Source organism: Nicotiana tabacum, chromosome 19 (assembly GCF_000715075.1).
Source record: "Nicotiana tabacum cultivar K326 chromosome 19, ASM71507v2, whole genome shotgun sequence".
Lineage (NCBI taxonomy): Eukaryota > Viridiplantae > Streptophyta > Magnoliopsida > Solanales > Solanaceae > Nicotiana > Nicotiana tabacum.
In genome coordinates this window covers 50,287,216-50,309,437 of record NC_134098.1, presented here as the reverse complement: position 1 = coordinate 50,309,437, position 22,222 = coordinate 50,287,216, and the positions used below count along the sequence as shown (strand labels likewise).

The 22,222-nt window shown below is 39.7% G+C and overlaps 1 protein-coding gene across 1 annotated transcript; it reads left to right on the top strand.

Moving 5' to 3' along the window:
- The first annotated feature begins 18,425 nt into the window (after positions 1 to 18,425).
- Positions 18,426 to 22,221, top strand: LOC107820524 (rho GDP-dissociation inhibitor 1-like). The gene is made up of 5 exons (NM_001326067.2): positions 18,426 to 18,802; positions 19,653 to 19,716; positions 19,822 to 20,043; positions 21,134 to 21,258; positions 21,970 to 22,221. The coding sequence occupies exons 1-5, from the start codon at positions 18,602 to 18,604 to the stop codon at positions 22,036 to 22,038; spliced, it is 681 nt and encodes a 226-aa protein (NP_001312996.2). The 5' UTR covers positions 18,426 to 18,601; the 3' UTR covers positions 22,039 to 22,221.
- The last annotated feature ends 1 nt before the right edge of the window (position 22,222 follows it).

Sequence of the window (22,222 nt, the reverse complement as noted above, 5' to 3'; positions counted from 1 at the left end):
GGTTAAGATTGAGCATCAGAAACCCGGTGGATTATTGTAGGCTATAGAGATTCCGACTTGGAAATGGGAAGTGATTAATATGGATTTCATCATAGGCTTACATCGTACCCAGCGTAAGTTCGATTCTATATGGGTTATTGTTGATAGACTTACAAAATCAGCCAATTTTCTGCCTGTCAAGACTACGTATTCAGTAGAGGATTATGCAAGGCTTTGCATTAAAGAGATAATACGACTTCATGTTGTCCCTATATCTATTATCTCAGATAGAGGTGCTCAGTTTACAGCTAATTTCTGGAGGTCCTTCCAAAGAGGATTGGGACTCAAGTAAGTCTTAGTACAACATTTTATCCCCAGATAGATGGTCAGGCGGAGCGTACTATTCAGACACTGAAGAATATGCTACGGGCTTATGTGATGGATTTTAGGGGTAGCTGGAATGATCATCTTCCACTTATTGAGTTCGCATATAATAATAGCTATTATTCAAGCATCCAAATGGATCTATATGAAGCTCTTTACGGGCGAAAGTGTAGGTCAGCTATCGGATGGTTCGAGGTTGGGGAAACTAAGTTAGTAGGACCAGAGTTGGTACAATAGGCAGTTGAATAGATTAAGCTTATATAAGAAAGTCTATTAGCAGCTCAGAGTCATCAGAAGTCCTATGCAGATAATCGATGACGAGACTTGGAGTTTCAGGTAGATGACTGGGTATTCCTAAAGGTATCACTGATGAAAGGCATTATGAGATTCGGTAAGAAAGGAAAGCTTAGCCCTCGGTACATTGGACCTTATAAGATCATACACAGAGTAGGCCAGGTAGCATATGAGTTAGACTTTCCTTCCAACTTGGAGTCAATACATCCAGTTTTTCACGTGTCTATGCTCCGCAAGTGTATTGTAAATCCTTCTAGAGTCGTTCCAGTTGACGATGTTCAGGTCACCGAGTAGCTATCATATGAGGAAGCTCCCATTGCTATAGTAGATAGATAAGTTCGGAGATTGAGAACTAAGGACGTAGCTTCAGTTAAAGTACTTTGGAGGAACAAGAATGTGGAGGAGATGACTTGGGAAGCTGAAGAAGACATGAAGTCTAGGTATCCTCACTTTTTTCCGCTTCTGGAGAAGGATTGAACTGAGACATCACAGCCTTTAGGTACGTATATGGTACTTGATTCTTATGTTAGTTATTATCATTGGTCGTGTGAGGTCATTGGTGTTATTGATGATTGTGACCCCGTGTGGCTTTGTGTTGTTGGGTTTTCTATCTGACCGGTTGGTAGTAGTATCGTTATAGAGGAGACTCTGCCAAATTTTCTATATATCTCTGGGAATTTAACATTCAAGGATGAATGTTTCTAAGGGGGGAGATTGTTACACCATGTGTGTCCCAAAGTGACGGCCTATGTTTGGTGTTATCGGCCTATGTTTTGAGTATACAAATGATCATGTCGGCCTTATAGGCCTGTATGTTACATGTATAAGTTTCTATATCATGTCGGGTCGTCCTATGTCTAGTATTCCCTTATGTTTTATTCCTATTAACTCATGACAACCCTTCTGGCCCACTAACCCATGACGGTATGATAAGAAAGATATGATATATTGGTACTCGATTGTGTAAGGCACCGGGTTACCGTCGCAGCCCTGCGGTTTGGGTCGTGACACGAAGTACCCCCAATGGGTCGCCAACGTAGTCATGGTGAAAAAGAAGTACGGCAAGTGGCGGATGTGCGTAGATTTCACTGAGCTGAACAAAGCTTGCCCCAAGGATTCATTTCTATTACCTCATATCGACCAACTCATCGACACAATAATCGGGCACGAGCTACTAAGTTTCTTGGAAGCCTACTCGGGCTATAATCAGATCCTCATGGAGGAAGAGGACTAGGAAAAACCACCTTCATCACCCACCAGGGGATGTACTACTATAGGGTCATGCCTTTCAGACTGAAAAATACGGGGGCAACTTACCAAAGGTTGGTGACGAAGATGTTTAAAGACTAACTCAGTAAAACGATGGAAGTCTACATCGACGACATGCTGGTCAAATCCAAAAGGAAAGAAGATAACCTCGACCACTTGAGAGAAGCCTTCGACATACTCAACCAATATGGCATGAAACTGAACCCTGAAAAATGTGCATTCGGTGTGGCCTCAGGAAAGTTTTTGGAATTTCTAGTGTCGCAGCGAGGTACCGAGGTCAATCCCAACCAAATCAAGGCCATCGTAGGGATACCAGAGCACATGACCACCAAAAAACAGGTCTAGAGGTTGACTGACCGTATCGCTGCCCTTTCGAGGTTCATTTCACGATCCTTCGATAGGTGCCATAAGTTCTTCGGCGTACTCAAAAAGTAGAACGACCTCCAATGGACCTCTAAGTGCGTCCAAGCCCTGAAGGAGTTAAAGGTGTTCTTGTTCTCGCCACTGTTGCTTTCAAATCCAGAACCGGGACAGCCCCTCCTTGTCTATCTCGCCATGTCCGAAGTAGTTGTGAGCGCAGTCCTGGTCCAAAAAAATAATGGTACGCAATCTCCCATATACTACATTAGTAAAACACTAGTCGATGCCGAGACAAGATACCCCCATATTGAAAAACTAGCTCTGGCCTTAGTCGTAGATTCATGAAAGCTTAGACCGTATTTCCAAGCACTCAAATACGGGGCGAAGCGGCTTAGATTGCACTGCGATTCTCAACTCGTGGTCAACCAAGTCACAGGGACTTTCCAAATCAAGGAGCAAAGGTTACAAAAGTACCAGACCAAAATCTGCAATCTACTACCCGAGTTCGATTAATGTCAACTCGACCAGATCCCCCGAGCACAGAACACAGAGGCGGACTACCTCACCAAATTTTCCGCAGCCACCAAAAACATTACAATAGGAGAAAGAAATGTGGTCCACCTCCTCAACTCGTCGATAAATAAAATGGAGGTAAGAACCATAAACCTGACTTGGGATTGGCGCAACCATATTATTACATATTTGCAGTACGACGTACTCCCCAATGATAAAAAATAGGCCAAGAAGTTACGAATTCAAGCAGCCAGATACAACGTCATTCACAACGACCTGTACAAAAGGAAATATGGCGACCCTCTGGCGAAATGTTTAGGCCCAAATCAGACGTGGAGAGTCCTTGAAGAAGTACATGAAGGCCACTATGGAGCTCACTACGGCAATCGAGTTTTAGTTAGATGCCTCATACGAGCTGGGTATTACTGGCCCACCATGAAAAAGAAGGCCGTGGATTTTGTGAAAAAATGCGAGCCATGCCAGAAGTATGCCCCAATGATCCACCAAGAAGGCGAACACCTATACTTAGTAACTTCCCATTGGTCGTTCATCAAATGGAGAATGAACATCATAGGCCCCCTCCCAGCAGGACGAGGTAACATACGATTTCTCTTGGTTTTAACTGACTATTTCTCTAAATGGGTGGAAGCAAGAGAATTCGCCCAAATACGTGAACAGGAAGTGATCACCTTCATGTGGAAAAACATCATATGTCGTTTCGGTCTCTCCAAAGAAATCAGTTGCGACAACGGACCCCAATTTACAGGAAAGAAAAACGCTGACTTTTTTGAAAAATGGCACATCAAAAGAATACTCTCAACACCTTACCACCCTGCGGACAACGGGCAACAGGCAAGCAGAATCCTCTAACAAGTCAATACTGAACATCATTAAGAAGAAACTCGAAGATGCCAAGGGACTGTGTCCGGAAATATTACCAGAAGTACTCTGGGCCTACCGAACAATGCTAAAGACGAGCACAAGAGAAATGCCATACTCGTTAGTCAATGGGACTGATGCAGTAATACCGGTCGAGGTCGGGGAGCCCAGCCTAAGATACTCCCACGAAAGCGGACCCCGGAACTATGAGAGTAGAATGCAGGAACTCGACAAAGTTGAGGAACGAAGAGATATGGCCTACGTGAGAATGGTCGCCCAAAAGCAATAACCAGAACACTATTATAACAAAAAGGCAAAGATCAGGTCACTCAAAGTCGGGAACTACGTGCTTAAAGCCAAAACACAAGCAAGCAAAGACCCGCGGGAAGGCAAACTAGGAACAAATTGGGATGGCCCCTACAAAATCACGACAACAACAAACAAAGGGTCATTCATACTAGAAACAATGGAAGGAAAGCGACTACTAAACAAACGGAATATTACACACCTCAAGTACTTCAACTTTTAAAGGACGATGTCCCCAAAGTTGCACTATTTTTCCCTCACTCGAGTTTTGTCCCAATTGGATTTTCTCGAGGAGGTTTTTAACGAGGCGATGACGGGGATACTTCAGAATTGAAGTGCACATAGACGAAGGCACTAGACAGCTAGTTCATTGCTTGACTTCTCAATACTTTTCCAATTCGACCAATGAAGGGACTAGATGGACTAGGACTGGGACTAAAAGGCCAGCCAGCGCCCGAAAAATATGTAAATCTCTCCAAGTATATGAACAAAGCACAAATACATTAAGTTTATTTCTGTTCTCCCCAAACATACGTTATATTCGACCTCGTTCGAATCAACACCTAATCGGCCCTCGACCATAACTCGAATCAACACCTAGTCGGCCCTCGTCCATAACTAAGTATAGGTTATATTCGACCTCGTTCAAATCAAAACCTAGTCGGCCCTCGGCCATAAATAAATATAGGTTATATTTGACCTCATTCGAATCAACACCTAATCGGCCCTCGTCCATAACTAAATATAAGTTATATTCGACCTCGTTCGAATTGACACCTAATAGGCCCTTGGCCATAAATAAACATGCGATGTGTTCGATCTCGTTCGAACCAATACCTCAGCCATAATCAAATGTAAGAATTTGTTTTAACCTCGTTCAACCTACTTGAACAAAGTTATTATGACTAGGGAAACCAAGTAACAAAATCAAAAAAGGATACTTACGGGCGAAATTCCAAGTCTCAGGGAATTCGTGAGCGTTGGCCATCACGTCCTCGGTCTTAACAAAAAAGTAGTTGAGACAGAACTGGCGATTTGCCTTGTCGTCCATCATCACCACCATACATTTACTTCCTCGGTAGCGAAGGTGCAACATACTCCCCCTATAAAAACTCGGGGTGAAGAGATGCATCAGGTGGAGGAGTGTGACCCCGACCCCGGCCAACTCCGTATATTTCGTCAACATGCGGATAAACTTGTAGATGTATGGAGAGAGTTGGGGCGGGAAAATGCCGTAATAGCAGCAAAATTCCTCCGCCAATGGAAGAAGAGGAAAAGAATAGCCAACTTAGAAAGGATACGCATAGAAAGTGCAATACACGTGGCGGTGTATTTGTACCACATCGCGCCCCGCTGTGATCAGATCGATATGGACAGGAATTTTAACTTTTTCCCAAGCTCAGCGAGATCGACCTCTTTCATCGCCAATTCCGAGACCTCAGGGTCGTCCTCAAGTATCTTCAAAAATTCAGACCTAACTTTTTCACTACGAGGGATTATTTCCTCTTCCGTAAGAAAATTCTCGTCTTCAATGGCAACAAAAACACTATCGATATGAGGAATACGCACCGCCAAAGGGATATGGTCAGTTGCCATGCCGGAACCAGAGGGTACGTTAACCATATTTTCGAGAGAAGATATTTTAAGTACAGGAGTGTTGGAAGCAACTAGAATCACCAGAATCAAGAGAGTGGATACGCGATAATGAAGTAAAAAGAATACAAGGATTCAATAAGAAGAATAGAAAAAGAAGACACAGAGATTCGATATTAAGAGTATACAAAACACAAATGAATGGTCTCATGTCCTTATTTATAAGAGTTCAAGCGCTAGGGATAAAAAATCAGGTCATCATTACCCAGCACAGGTATCGAAACAGCAGAGGCATGGGAAACGACATAAAGCATTAGGAAAATGTGCCATAATGAAGCATGATGTCATGACATCATTCTGAAACAATGCGACCCCAAAGGTTGCGGTTTCCGAAAGGTCATATTGTCACCTCATCTGAAATGCCACTTCTCGACTTGCTCGACCAATTTTTCCAACCACGATAAACAAAGTCCGCTCATCAAGGTCGTCTGGGGTCGGCCTTAGTAAGCGGAGGGACTAATTGTATATGCCAAAATCTGTCCTAAGGATATTTAGCATAATACGGCATTAAGAAAAGAGTTGGTGGAGCTCGACCAGGGAGAAGCAAGATTCATGGCCGAGATGTCAACCATGACCGAGGTCGAGCATCGTGTAAAGAACAGCAACAACTAGTTTTTAAAATAGGATATTAGAGAGAATATTCTAGTGAATATTCTCTCCACTTGTACTACTAAGGTTTGCTAGGGATATGTGTCAAATATATAAGGGAAAAAGAAAAGAGAATAAAGGCATGTAATATTCATTTGATAAGGACACTTTTCAAAGGAAGATTCTCTCTCTCTTGTAAAAAATACAAAGATCACCTTTTTATCAAGATTCTTGCTCATATTATTCCACGCTGTTCCACTAGATCCGAGGATTGATCAAAGAAAATCTCGGATCTATCTGTCATTCATCATTGTCAGGAGAAACATTCGCCAAATCCATCCACTATTGGGTGAATCATTTCTCATATTTACTTAAATGCCATTTACTGTTATTTATTGCTAGTTATATCTCCATTATTACTCACATTTTAAGAATATTTTATACTTATTGTCTTCAATCTTTTACGGGGTATGCCCCCATCTCCCACACGTTTTCCAGATTTGAATCTAGAGTTATTATCTTTAACTAGATTTAACTAATTATTACTTATATTTAATAGTTTAGCCGAAAGTTATACTTTTTGTCAAACACTACCCTTGTAGGATTTCAACTTCACTAACTGAGCAACTTTAGTTTACGACCTATTGTAACCTGGGAATTAAACTCTTAATCTCTCACCTACTTATAATAACAATATTGCAAGCCTCTTTGTAATAACTCCATTACAAAGCTAACTACTTGACTAACTCTAGTCAACACAACCACAAGGTTTATGATTTACAAAGTATTCTACGAGATGCTTGTAAATAAGTTGAATATGAGTTTCAAGTGAATAACATAAACAAAGACACAATAATACTAAAGAAACACGATGTAATCAATGCTGGGATTTGTTCCTTCGTTATGTTATTGTTTTGCTCTTCAATACCTTTGAGAGAGTGAAGGCGGTAGCACACTTGAGAGTAAATAATATTTTAGGGTTTGCAAGTGTGTGTAATCTCTTGCCTCATGTTAGTAATATATAAGTAAAGTCATCAAAGATGATACAAGGGAGTGTCTGGTACACAACATGCCTCAACAGTGTTGTAGTATTGTTGCTTATGCAGTGCAGTAGCTTTAATAGCTGTAAGAGTTGACTTGTACTGTGACCAGAGAAACTGATATTTATTTGTTCCCTCTGTTGTGCCCTTAACTGATCTCATTAAAACTTGTGCCAGGAATTTGACTTGTTGTTTTGAACGCGAAGGAGCTAGTTATATCAGGTTTCCTATCTGGTTCTCATATGAAGTTTGTTAAATCATCAAAATAAAAGACACATAACTTATCAATTTTTGCCTTTTTTGATAATGACAAACTTAGAATTGATATTCTCTCTGAGAATTAGATTCCCACATTGTTTCCCCTGCATAATAGCCATATTGTCCCTGAGAACCTGTTTCTCCCCTTCAATTTTCTTCCCGCTTTTGGGATCATAAAAAGAATTATACAAGTAAACGCAAAAAGAAGTCCAGCAAAGTTATCTCATTCCACTTGTGTGCACACAACATAGGTAAAAACATAGCACAAGAGTATAACATTCATTTAAAAAAGACTAAGATTCTCATTAACTTAAGGAAAAAAAACATTGTAGCAGTACCATCATTTACAAAACATACACACATTAAATATTATTAGAGTACCATAACCATAGGGGACATATAAAAAAAGGACATTGTAGAATTTGGCAGGGACTGACAAAAGGGACACTGACAAAGTGACAAATTAGGGGGCATTGGAAGAGGAGGGGAAGGACGAGGGAGTAAGATCCTTAAGGAGACCATACCCAGGAGCATTAGCAGCTCTCTGCTCATTGATCAACTGCTCTTTCAGGTTCTCTACTTGTTTCTCAACTTTGTATTCTCAGCTGTCAAGCGGGCAACTTCTGCACCCTGAACACTGCTAAAACCATGTTCCGTGCTATCTTGATTGAGCTTACCCTCAAGAATGGCATTCTGGTCCTTCAACCTCCCAATTTCCTCATTAGCAGTACTCTGAGCATCGATAAGTTGAGAGATTGTAGAACTGCTGCCTATCCCCCTTTTTTTGTCAATACACTCACACTCCTTCAAGGTGTTTATTGAGAATATTTGCTTGCGAGTTCCTATAGCTTCTCTCCCCAAGGGAACCTCAAAACGTTCAAAGACTTTTGTGATCAAAAACCTATACGTCAACCCATGATTTCCATCCTTGAAGTTTGCCACCTTATTCATGTGTTCAATCAAAATCCCAGGCATATTGATAGGAGTGTAACCGTCCAATGCCTCCAAAAGAACCAGGTCTGCTATAGAGGCAATTGATCGCCTCTCAGCTCTTGGTAGCAAGACCTTGTTCACCAACTCGAACACGAGTTGGTATTCTGGAAGCAGTGCCTTCTTGTGCACTCGTTCCCCTTGTTGAACAACTTGAGGCTTGGGAATACGCTTCCTAAAACCTGGGGAACAGGTTCCTCCATAGTTGAGAGCCCTTCAGCAGGAACCTCAAGAATATCCCGGAGCACAGCCTCATCAATCACAAAGTCTACCCCATTGATCTTCAAACATATGGTGTCACTTTTCAATGTGAACAGATCGGCATAGAAACTGCGAACTTCCTCCTCATAAACCTTTGGACTCTAAACAGAAAAGAGATGAGTCCACTTTTGGAAGTCGCAGATTTCAAACAACTGCCTCATTACAGATTTGTCAAGAATATCAGTGTCAAAAACTCTGCCCCACATAACTAGCGCTTTTTTAGTTTTGCTTTCCTTTCAAGCTCAGACACATCAACTCTGGCCTTCTTTGAGGAACCAAGTTCCTCACCGCCGCTTGGCTTCCTTTTGAGAGACTTATTTTTCCCAACACTTTTCTCCTTCTTAACAGATTTCTCCTTCTCACCAGACTTCTCCTTCTCAACACTTTCTTGGCCACCAGTTTCAGCAACCTTTGCAGATGATACCTTCTTCTGTTTCACAGACACAACCTTCTTAGATGTTTTTCGGACAAGAGGAGCAGGTTCCTCATGAAACTCCCCATCCTCTACTTCCACAATAGTTGCCGGAGGCACATCCTATAGAAGTTCAACCAGTCTACTTTTCACAAGTCTTCTTCTTTTCTTTTTCTCCTTATTCTCTTTTAGAGCATTGTCAAGAGCAACCTTTTTCTGCTGCCTAGTGGTGGGTCATTTAGAAACAGACCCTTGTATAACAGTTCCATCACTCCTAGCAGCAATAAAAAGGGCTACAGATAAATTGTCATAGTCCTCCTCATTTTCATCTCCTTCCCCCCCGATACTGACTTCATGGCAGGGTACATAATCTCTAAAAGAAGGTTGCATCAAGGTAAGGGGAAGAGGTAGGATCAGTACTGTCCAGGGGCTTTTTAGTAGAGCATGAAGTTTCATCCCAAGTAGTAGTAGAGAACTCCTCTTGGGAAGAGGGACTAGGTCCCTCTGTAAGCTCCCGTATAGTACTGTCCGGTGCCTTGTGACTTTGAAGCACCTGGTCCCCATTCCCTTGTTCTCCCCCCTGAACCCCAATATTCACACAACCAGACGTAGAATCCCCAACTGGACTTCCCTCAGCAACAACAGTCAAAACATTTTCATTTTTCTCACCCTCATTATCCAACAATGTAGTATTAGTAAGAGCGAGTGGAGCATTACCTGATGACGATAAAACATTCAGATCAAACCCCTGAATGGTTGGGGTTTCAAATACACCAGATACTAACATATCACCACCCGGACCAGTGACAACCACTTTGTCCACAACTTCTTCCTCAACACGTTGACTAGAGACCTCTGCACCTTCATCTCCTTCCACTAGTTCTTTTGTGATTTGGAAAAAACAGGAGGTGGATGAAGGTTCCTCTACTTCCATTATTTTTATGGTAGCAGAAGGTGAGGGAGAAGCAACAAACTTTTTAGGAGTTTGATTTTTTTGGTTGCGATGGGAACCAGAACTGGATGGAGTGGGGGAGGAAACTGGAGGTGGTGGTTGGTTGGAAATTGGGGTTTCTGAGGGTGAAGGTTGGGGCTTCAATCCTGATGGCTATGCTTTATGAGATGAAAACACGGTAGGGATTTCAGTGGTGGCTTTTGGATACTCAAATTGTGGTGAAGACATGGTCAATTTTTGGAGAGTGAAGACACAAGAAGAAGGTTTTCAGAGAGAAAGTGTGTTTGATGTAGACATTTATGAGAGAGATTGGCCTCTTTGGGGGTATTTAGAGGGAAAAGAGGGACCGATTACAAATGGACCTGATTTAATAAAATGGGTAGACATGTCGGTTTGTAATGGGTGTGTCGTTTGGGTTTAAGAGGTATGGGAAAAGGCAAAAACACTTAATGTCGTGGCACACAAGCAGTTCAAACATGCGTATGAGTGTACGAGGAACTACTAACCTGAGTCATGGGAACCAGGTTCCCTAACTAATTTTGAAAATATGAGCATCATCCTTCTAAAAATTGCAATGTCATTAGCTGCTTGTTTGTCCTGTAGTTGCCATATTTGTTTACCTGTAATGGTATAGAGTTGAGTTAGAAGTTGCCAGAAAACATTTTTTAGCAGTTCACCTTACCATCATTTCCTAGCTAGTCATCAAGGGACCAGACGCTTAGTTCAACTTGATCAAACCCAACTCCAGTCGATTCTTTTCAAAGTGCTCTCTGCTCAGTGCTTTGGTGAAAATATCGGCTACCTGGTCCTCTGTCTTGAAGAACTTCATACAGATAAGTCATTTTTCAACATTGTCCCTCAAGAAATAATGTCGCACATTAATGTACTTAGTCCTCTTATGTTGAACCGAGTTCTTTCCCATATTGAGGGCACTTGTGTTGTCACACATCAGTGGCACATAATCAGAAAATACACCAAAATCTTCTAATTATTTCTTGGTCCACAGCAGTTGGGCACAACATGAGGCAGCTGCCAGATATTCAGCTTCTGCAGTAGAGAGAGCCACAGAATTTTGTATCTTCGTACCCCATGAAATCAAGCATGATACCATAAAATGGGCCATGCCAGATGTTCACTTTCTATCCACCAGATAGCCAGTATAATCAACATCAGCATACCCAATTAAGTCAAATTTGTCTCCTGAGGGATAATATAGGACCAGGTCATGCATTCCTTTGAGATACCTTAGAATTCTTTAAGCATCTTTCAAGTGAGATTCTTTAGGATTTTATTGGAATCTAGCACACAACCTAACACTAAACACAATGTCAGGTCTACTGGCTATTAGGTACAATATATATCCAACAATACCCCGATACATAGTTTTATTTACCGGGGAACTAGGTTCGTCCATGTCTAGACGAGTGGCAGTAGCAATGGGAGTATCAATTGTCTTTGAGCTTTCTATCTCAAACCTCTTCAGAAGCTCCTTAATGTATTTCTGCTGACTTATCATCGTTCCCTTAGAGGTTTACTTAACTTGTAGTCCTAAGAAGAAGTTAAGTTCCCTTATCATACTCATCTCAAACTCGCTTCCCATAAGCTTTACAAACTCCTCACACAGAGAATCATTCGTTGCACAAAAAATGACGTCATCAACATAGACCTACACAATTAGCAGGTTCCTCCCTCTTTTCTCTAGAAAAAGAGTGTTGTCAATTTTTCCCCTAGTGAGGTCATTCTCCAGAAGGAACCTGGACAACCTTTCATACCATGCACGAGAGGCCTGCTTTAATCCATATAAGGCTTTATCAAGCTTAAAGATATGTTCAGGATGTTCATGGCATTCAAAACCAGGTGGTTGTTTGACCAAAACTTTTTCCTTCAAATATCTATTCAGAAATGCACTTTTAACATTCAATTGGAAAAATTTGAATTTCATATGTGATGCAAAAGCAATGAGAATTCTGATGGCTTCTATTCTTGCAACTGGAGCAAAAGTTTCATCATAATCAATTCCTTCTTCTTGATTATAGCCTTGGACCACTAGTCTGGCTTTATTTCTTGTGGTATTGCCAAACTCATCAAGCTTGTTTCTGAACACCCACTTAGTTCCGATAACTGTTTTATCTGAAGGTTGATGAACCAGGTTCCACACGTTATTCCTTTCAAATTGATAGAGCTCCTCTTGCATAGCAGCAATCCAATCAGCATCTTTCAATGCTTCCTTGATATTTTTTGGCTCAATTTGAGACAGAAAAACTGAGAAAGCAAACATGTTTCTTGTCTTAGATCTAGTCTGAATCCTTGAATCCAAATGAGTGATTACGTTTTGGAGAGAGGATATGAGCATTTGTGCTTCTAGTTAGACACCCGAGTCTCAGGATGGGAGGGACCAGGTTCCGCCATGTGAGGCCCATCATTGGCATCGATGGAGGTGTGAGTACCACTTCTTTGCTCTGTATCGGGAGTACCTAGTACAACATTAGCAACCCTATTTTCAGCTTCAATTGTTGTGATAGATGGACCAGGTTCTCCTGAATCAGCTGGAAGTTCTGCTGCATCTTCTTCACTGGACTCTTTGACTCGACTCATTAGATATACCTTCCCGTTTGCCATATCAATAACCTCTCCATGGACCTTTGAATAATCTCCATCTTTATCATTCTTATTATGTGAATCTTTCCCACTTGAGTGGTGTGATTCATCAAAGATTACATATACGCTTTCCTCACATATTGAGTCCTTTTGTTGAAGACCTTGTATGCTTTACTGAAGAATAGTCAAGAAAGATTCCTTCATCACTTTTAGCGTCAAATATTCCCAACGTTTCCTTACCATTATTGAGAACAAAATATTTGCATCCAAATGCTCTCAAGTAAGTCAACTTTGGTTTTCTCCCATTGAGAAATATGTACGGGGTCTTGTTTAGGATGGCCCTGATCATGCACCTGTTAATCAGATAACAGGCAATGTTCACTACTTCAGCCCAAAAGCTTTTTGGTACACCACTGTCAATTAGCATTATCCTTGCCATATCTTCAAGAGTCCTATTTTTCCTCTCCACAACACCATTTTGCTGGGGTGTTCTGGGAGTAGAAAAATTATGACATACCATTTTCAACACAGAATTCATCAAATTTTGCATTGTCAAACTAGGTACCATGATCAGATCTAATGCTCACAACATTATGACTCATTTTCACTTGAATCGGCTTTACAAAAGTAGCAAATACTGGAAAGGTTTCATCCCTGGTTCTAAGAAATAAGGTCCATGTGAATCTGGAATAGTCATCAACAATAACGAAAATGTATTTCTTTCCTCCTCTGCTGGGCATCCTCACAGGTCCACACAGATCCATATGAAGAAGATCCAGTGGCCTTGAGGTGCTCACTTCCTTCTTCGGCTTGAATGAGGACCTCACCTGCCTCCTTTTTACACATGCATCACACACCTTGTGATCTTTGAACTTTGACTTTGGCAGCCTACGAACGAGGTCCTTATTGATCAGCTTGTTCAACAGAGTAAAGCTTGCATGTCCCAATATTCTGTGTCATAGTTCAACATCATCATCAACAACACTCAGACATGTTAGATCACCACTATTTATAGACTCAAAGTTTGCAACATAGATGTTTTTAAATCTTTTTGCAACCAGAACCATTTTACCAGTTATAAGATTGGTGATAGTGCAATACTTTGACAAGAACTTCACTTTTTTTCCTTTGTCGCAGATTTGAGAGACACTCAGCATGTTGTATTTCAAGCCATTCACATAATACACATTTTTAATTGAGTGAGTGAGTGTTTTCCTAAATTTTCCAACTCCCAGAATGTATACTTTTTTGTCATTTCTAAAGGACACACTCCCACCTTGCAGGGCTTTGAGTGAAAAGAAACCATTTGTACTTCCAGTCATGTGTTTGGAGCAGCCACTATCCATGTACCATTTTTGGTTGCTTTCTTTCACTACTACTTGCACGAGAAAATCAGAGATTAGACTTAGGAACCCAAATTAGACTTCTTTTTGTCCAATCAGGCATCACACATTTCTTTTTAAGAGAAACATGTTCCTTAGCAGTAGATACTTTTTCAACAAAAACTTTGTTTTTCTATTGGGACTGAAACCTTGCTTTACAAGAATCTTTGTAATGCCAGTATTACCACAGTGAGTGCAAATCCAATTATCAGGCACAATAATATACTTGCTATGTGGGTTGTAGGGAGCCTTTTCTTTTTGGAACCCGATTCCCTGCATGTTCCCCCCGTTACTTCCCAAATTACTTTTATACATGGAAGTGATTGTGTCAGAGGACCAGGTCCACTTTAGAGATTTATCTAAATCATTTTTAACCCTTCTTAAATCTTCTTAAAGTTGTCTATTTCTTTCAAGTTCAACACAAAGACTCAATTTTACCTTTTTGAGTTCATTTTCAAGCTTAAGGTGTGCCTCACGCGCCACTTCCTTTCCTTTTGAGGAGTTCATGTAATTTTCCATTGAGGTTTTTAAAGGGATGTTATCTTTCATTAACTCCTCTACTATTTCCTTCAGATCCACAATTACTACAAGAAAATCATCTCTCTCGTGTTCTATCTCTCTGATTTTCTCAGTTAAAGTATCTTTATCTTTCTTTAACTCCTCTATTGTTTCCTTCAAGTCAATAATTACGACCAGTAAATCATCTCTCCCACGTTCTATCTCTCATATTTCTTCAGTTAAAATATTTTTATTACTAATGAGATTGTGGTAAGCATCAATTAAGACATTAGCTAAAGATACCTGCTTCTTTTGAGAATAAGACTTCAAATTTCCTTGAACATCTAGAAAGTTTACCTCATCGCTACCATCATCTTCATCAGATTTTACCATCAGTGTGAATATGGAATCATATTCTGCAGCTTCGCTTTCAACGGCCATCATGGAGATGTTACCTTGTTCATCATCACCCTCAGATTCACTAGAGGAATCTCTCCAGGCGGAAAGAGCTTGTTTCACAACATTATCAGTGGCATCTCTTCTCTTGAATTTCCTTTCAAGGACCGGGTTCCTCTTAGCCGTCTTGTCTGTGTTGTGCTTGTAATGGTCCTACTTGTGGAGAGGGCAATCTTTGATGAAATGTCCTGCCTTCCCGCATTTGTAACAGCAAACATAGCCTTTTGTGTTTCTGCTAGAGCTACATTTCTTAGGAATATCTCCATTTCTATGAACCATTTTCTGAAATCTCCGTGTAAGATAGACCATGTCAGCATCATCAGCACTTGAGTCACTGTTGTCTGCCTTGAGAACCAGGTTCTTCTCTTTTTGGGGTTCTCTTCTTTCATGATCCTTTTTCTTCTTCATTTCGTAGGTTTTCATATTTCCAATGAGCTCGTCAATCGTCAGCTTTGCTTCCGTGATAACATTAACTTTTCTCTCCCGTGAACCAAGTAACACACTGAGTATTTTTCTAACCAGTTTGTTCCTTGGGATAATCTCTCTAAAAGAGTGAAGCTCATTGATAGTAGAAGTAAAGCGAGTATACATGTCCTGAATGGACTCATCCTCCTTCATCTTGAAGAGTTCATACTCAGTAGTGAGCATGTCGATTTTTCACTGCGTGACTTGAGTGGTTCCTTCGTCTACAGTTTGGAGAGCCTTCTAGATCTCCTTAGCAGATTGATAGGCTGAGATGCGGTTGTACTCGTCTGGTCCAATGCCACAGACGAGGATCTTCTTTGCTCGGAAGTTTTTCTCGATGACTTTATGATCAGCATCATTATATCCCTTCCTTGTCTTTGGAACTGTGACTGTTATCTCGCCAATGGTCTTCATAGGGACAAAGGGTCCATCACAGATAACATCCCAAAGCTCCGAATCTTCTGCCATGATAAAATCATGCATTCTTGTCTTCCACCAGCCATAGTATTGTCCATTGAATCTTGGTGGTCTGTAGGTTGATTGACCTTCTTCAAAATTTGGTGGAGCAGCCATGTAGATCCTTTCTAGGTGTTAGCCTTATAGAAAGAACCCGTTCTGATACCAATTATTGTAAACTAAGAGTCCACCAAATTGTATAGAGAACCTGGTTCTCTATCAGTTCCTACAGAACACAGCAGTAAGTAAATAACACAACGATATTTACGTGGAAAACTCCCAGCTCACAGGATTAAAAACCACGACCTACCTTAGTAAGATTTCAACTTCACTAATTAAGCAACTTTAGATTACAACCTATTGTAACCTAGGAATTGAACTCTTAATCCCTTACATACTTACAATAACTATATTGCAAGCCTCTTTGTAATAACTCTATTACAAAGCAAACCACTTGTCTAACTCTAGTCAATACAGCCATAAGGTGTATGATTTACAATGTGTCCTACGAGATGCTTTTAAATAAGATGAGTAAGAGTTACAAGTGAATAACATAAACAAAGACACAACAATACTAAGGACGCACGATATAATCAATGTTGGGATCTAGTCCTTCGTTATGTTGTTGTTTTGTTGTTCAATGCCTTTGAGAGAGTGAAGGCGGTCGCACACTTGAGAGTAAATAATGTCTTAAGGTTTGCAAGTGTGTGTAATTCCTTGCCTCATGTTGGTAATATATAAGTGAGGTCATCAAAGATGATGCAGGGGAGTGTCTGGTATACAGCATGCTTCAACGATGCTGATGTACTGTTGCGTGTGCAGTGCAGCAGCTAAAATAGCTGTAAGAATTGACTTATACAATGACCGGAGGAACTGATATCTACTTGTTCCCTCTGTAATTCCCTTAACTGATTCCGTTGAAACGTGTGTCAGACATTTGACTTGTTGTTCTAAACGCGGAGTAGCTAGTTGTATCACGTTCCCTATCTGGTTCTCATATGAAATTTGTTTAATCATCAAAACAAAAGAAACATAACTTATCAAAACTATTTTGAAAATTTAAGGCTCATGCCTCAACCTAATACTATTTACAATCTAGCCTCCGAATATTTCTACCTAACACGCAGCTTTAATCACAAACACGCCACGATTCCTATGTATGTAAAATGGGAACCTCCACCACAGGATTACTTCAAGTTAAACAATGACGGAGCAATGAGAAGATCGGATAAATTTGCTGGGCTTGGTGATGTCTTTCGAGATGCTTCTGGGAATTGGGTAATGGGTTACGCAGGAAAGCATGAAGCAACCAATGTTATTAATATAGAAATAATGACGCTACTAAGAGGCTACAAATAGCAGTCATTCACAACCTCACCCCACTGGAAATCCACCTTGACGCAAAAGAGGTAATCACCATGCTTCAAAGTCAGTCTACTATATACTCACATTGCTAAATGATAGCAGATTCCTGATCTGCCAACTGAGTGATTCACCTGTAGTGCACACTTACTGGGAGAAAAACACAGTAGCAAACCAACTAGCTCAGTTTGGGATGGAACCGGTAGGAAGCAATATTACCTTTTTTGCACATGCACCTTCGTTTGTTTTGGAAACTGTCAATAAAGACTAGCTGGGGCATCGTAGACTTAGGCATGTTAGTAGTAATATTACTCCGTTGTCGGAAACTAGGCACTCTTTTTGTATACCATCAAACGAAGCTACTACTAGTAGCGCACCACACCACTTTTTGTACTTCCATTCGGAGTTATAGTAGCCATAGTCAAATAGAATGGCACACTAGTGCCAGCAGTAGCACTGTTACTTCATTTTGTGTAACTGCCTTAGGGCAACAGTTCCCTGTAACTCTTCTTTAACTAATATATAAAATAGTCTTTTAATCTAAAAAAAAAAAAAAAAAAAATCTATGTGGTCTTTATTCATGACTACCCAAGTTTTTTTTCACCCGATTAATCCGAATTTATACCAAAAACTTGTTTTCGAGATAAATCATTCCTTACTAACTAGTAATGAATATGAATTGGGAAATACTTATCACCCACCACTCTTAAGTTTGAGAACAATTAATCTAAATAGCCGCTCACCCAATCGTTTAAACGAAAAATAAGCGGTGAAGGTATAATATATACATAATTTATATATTATTTTTGTATAATTATATATAATTAATATATAAATTATGTATATGGCTAGAAAAGTAAACGATGAATAACAGGTTATTTGGGTAAAGATCTCTTTTTTTTGATTCCTTATTAAGTATTAGTAAAGAAAATTTTCCTTATTAAGTATGTGAAGGAAAAAGAAAGTCCTTGCAACGTTATAACTAAATGAAGAAAAAAGAAAAGCACGCCCCCCACGAAAAGAAAAGGAAAAGACAAGAGACAGGAAAACAAATGTCAGACAGATAAGAGTTTTATGTTTGTCTCCAAGAATTGAAAATTTGGACTTATCTTCTGCACCCCCTTTTTCTTTCTTCTTCAATAATTGTCAAAACAAAATCTTCACTGTCCCTACTGCTATATCCTTTGTTGCTAGAATACACTTTGCCCTCTACTCATAACCCCAACACACAGAGAGATAATCAAGAATGATGGAGGGTGGCAACAACAAAGAGGAAGCAGGTCCATCACGTGGCCTTAACTTTAGTGAAGACAAGAGAAAGGAGGAGTTAGAAGAGGGAGATAGTGAGGAAGATGAGCATAATCAAGATTCTGCTACTGATATTATTACAACAAGTTATGTACCTGGTCCTCTCCTTTCTCTCAAAGATCAAATTGAAAAGGACAAGGTTCTCTCTTTCAGTTCACCTCTGGTTTTCTTGTTTAACTCACCCCCATTTGTTTGCTTCTCTTGAAACTCAAAGAGCTTTGAACTTTATTTGGCTTACAGCTTGAAAATAGACGATGGGTCTCTCTTGTTTTTGTTATCTTTATGTGTTTTTGATGTATCATGTGTGTCTCAATTCCTTATATTATTTTAGGGTTCCGCTTATCTGGTTTTGGCATCTATATATGTATTTGTTATTTTAGTTGATGTCTTGCATATTTCTTTTTCAAAGATCATTGCTTTAGGTGATGTAGGTTGTTTCGTCAGGAAGTGATTTTGAATTTGCATCAACCCACCCCCTAAAAGAAATAAGTGGAAAAGAAGAAAAGACAAAATAGGACCACCAATTTTGATATTATGAAGGATAAAAAAGGTTTGTTTGGTGCTTTTTGTGAATTTGAGCTTTTCCCTGAATACAGTAAGTGATTTTCGTTTGGGATTCATGTACTGACAACATTTAATCTAGAGAATTTTTATGCTGTGACATCTAAGTATTCCTTATTCTGCTTTGGTGTCAAGTTTGGCTTGGAGTGGCCTGGATTTTTGCTTACTCCAGTGGGATTTTTCTCTCCTTACATTCTTGAAATTGAAAATATCTCTTAGTTGCATCGGAAAATTCATTTGCGGAAATTTCTATGCTGTACCATATAGGGCATTCCTTCTCAATCTACCTTGATTCTTGCTCACTCCGTCAGATCTTTTTTGCCTTACATTATTTTAATTTGAATCGTCTTTTGCATTGGAAGATTCAGTAAATCTGTTTCCATATTTCATTATTTTGAATTTCCATATGGTTATTCTTGTTTGCGCAGGAGGATGAGAGCTTGAGGAGGTGGAAAGAGAAGCTGCTTGGTTGCCTGGAAAGTGACTTAAATGGTTTGTCTGTCTTTTTGACAAGCTGTGTTCCTAATCATAGCACACCATTTACTCGGAAATTAGCCTTTAAATCTTATTTAATGACTATTTGGATCAATTTTTTAGGACAAATGGAACCTGAAGTTAAGTTCCACTCAGTTGGAATTCTTTCCTCCGACTTTGAGGAGATAAATACTCCATTGCCTGTTAAAGAAGGCCAGAGCAAATCTGTTCTTTTTACCCTCAGGGAGGGCTCAGAGTACCGGCTTAAGCTAACATTTAGTGTTCTGCACAATATTGTTTCTGGCTTGGCTTACACAAATACAGTATGGAAGGCCGGTCTTCAAGGTTTGATTTATAGTTGCATTTCCTATTTCTTTTGCTCTCCCTTGTTTATGAATGCATTGTTGGACAGTCGAGCACCGAAGGGATTTAATACTAGCATTTTCATTTGTAGTTTTCAGACAAATGATACCTTTATTTTTTAGCAGAGGAGTTCTTCGAGTTGTGCATTTATCAACTGAAAAGACCATGTTATAGTGTGTGAATTGAATCATTACTTTAGAATTATTAGTCATGTAGATTGTGTGTGATTTTCGTGAAGCAGTTAAAATGGAATATGGTTTTGCTAGGTGTTCCGTGAAGCCCGATATCCAAGTTTGGCCTAGAGTAGAGACCAAACGACTTGGTCTCCAAGTTTGCAGACTCTTTCTTACCATTCCTTGGCTGGAATCTAAACAAATGTTGCCTGATTTGTTTTCTAAGATAATGGAATTCCCTTGGTTTATGTATGAATGGGCTCGCATAGTAGTTTTTCCTTATCTTGGTTTCCCTTTACCAGGAGGTATAGATACATTTGTGTCTGTAAAACTGCGGACAATTTGAGGCAAGGTGTGCCTTCTTTTTCTTTTTTGATAAAGTAAGGTGTGCCAATTGTGGAATAGAACTAGAGAGAGTAGGAAGGAAGAGGTTTGGTCACTGGTTCTTCATCAGTTAGAAAGAGTGCAAGGGACTTCGGTTGGGTTGGCTAGAGACTATAAATGCAAGTGTGAAATTTATTAATTATTCTCATAGCGATTGGATTGGAGACTATAAATCCAAGTGTAAAATTTATTAATATTCTCATGGTGAAAGAACAATCCATATCGGCATTTCCCCATGGATGTAGACCTTATAGTTGCTGAACATATTCAATTCTTGTGCCTTTCTGATTCTATTATCTTTAGTTTTGATTTTAGTTTTCATCAATTTCATGCATTTGTATCAACTTGATTCACTTTGTCACTAAAAGTGCTGCACAATGGCTCAAGGTTCTTTTCCCAACATTAGGCATGGAAGTCTAAATTAAAATTAAACAAGTGCTACCTCTACTTTCGCTCTTCACTTATTTCTGTTATTTTCTTTCCTTACATATCATTGTTTGTTCATTTGATGTCAGTTGATCAAAGTAAGGGAATGCTGGGCACCTTTGCTCCTCAGCGAGAACCTTATATACATATGTTAGAAGAGGAGACCACTCCATCAGGTGCACTTGCAAGAGGAACATATACAGCTAAACTTAAGGTGTGAGCATTTATATTCCTACTGTATCCAATATCAGTCAGTATTTTTCATTTCTTTAGTCAAAATGAAGCATGCTATAAGTCCATTTTGTCCACAAGAATAAATGTAGAACAGTTTTAACATTTAACGTCCCACTGATATAGATCTAGTGTGTCCTCAAGATAGTACAGATTTAACCTTTAAATTTCCCTTTGTTTTCGATTGGCGCTAGATGATATATGTGAGACTCGACATTCATATCTTTCTTGTGTTTAGAAATGTTGAAACATCTGCAGTTACATATTGAATAAGTAGAGTTCACATCACATTCTTGTTGAGCGTGTGTTGGTCATGATAGTGCATGGTGTTTTTACACTACCAAATTAAGGTGACCTACAACATGTAAGTGCCTGCAAGAAGCCTAATCTGGTTACCAAGAAAATGAAGTAAATAGCGATTTACAAGTAGTTAAAATATATCTGTAGTGTAAAACTATGTTACTCGAACTTTCCCAAAATGTCGACGGGTGCGTGTCGGATCCTCCAAAAGTAGTGGCTTTTTATCAGACACGAATGTGGTGGCATTTTGGAGAGTCCGCACAACATAGGTAAAAGAGACATTTTGCTTTTGTGTCCGTCCTTTTTGCGCTATTGCCTGTACCAGGAATTCATCCACAACATAGGCAAATATTTGATGAATTTGGTTTATCTGTGGATTCTTGTTGTTGTGCAGTTTGTGGATGATGACAAAAGATGTCATTTGGAGCTCAACTATTCGTTTGAAATAAGCAAGGGTAGGTAGCCAAGATGTCCCAGCTCTTTCTGGCCTTGTTGGAATCTGGATATTCTATTTGAAGTCTTGTCTTTGGATTTGGAATGTACCTTGTTTACTACAATATCAATAGCTTAGCAAATCTGTTAAACCAAAAAAAGGACTGACCTGTTTCTTGATATTTGATAAATGCAAGTTGTGATCTTTCTCATGA

Coding starts and splice junctions, on each gene's coding strand:
- LOC107820524 (NM_001326067.2), top strand. CDS start 18,602: ATGATGGAGGGTGGCAACAACAAAGAGGAAGCAGGTCCATCACGTGGC. Junction 20,044..21,133: donor ATGGAAGGCCGGTCTTCAAG/GTTTGATTTATA, acceptor ATTTGATGTCAG/TTGATCAAAGTAAGGGAATG. Junction 21,259..21,969: donor CATATACAGCTAAACTTAAG/GTGTGAGCATTT, acceptor GTTGTTGTGCAG/TTTGTGGATGATGACAAAAG.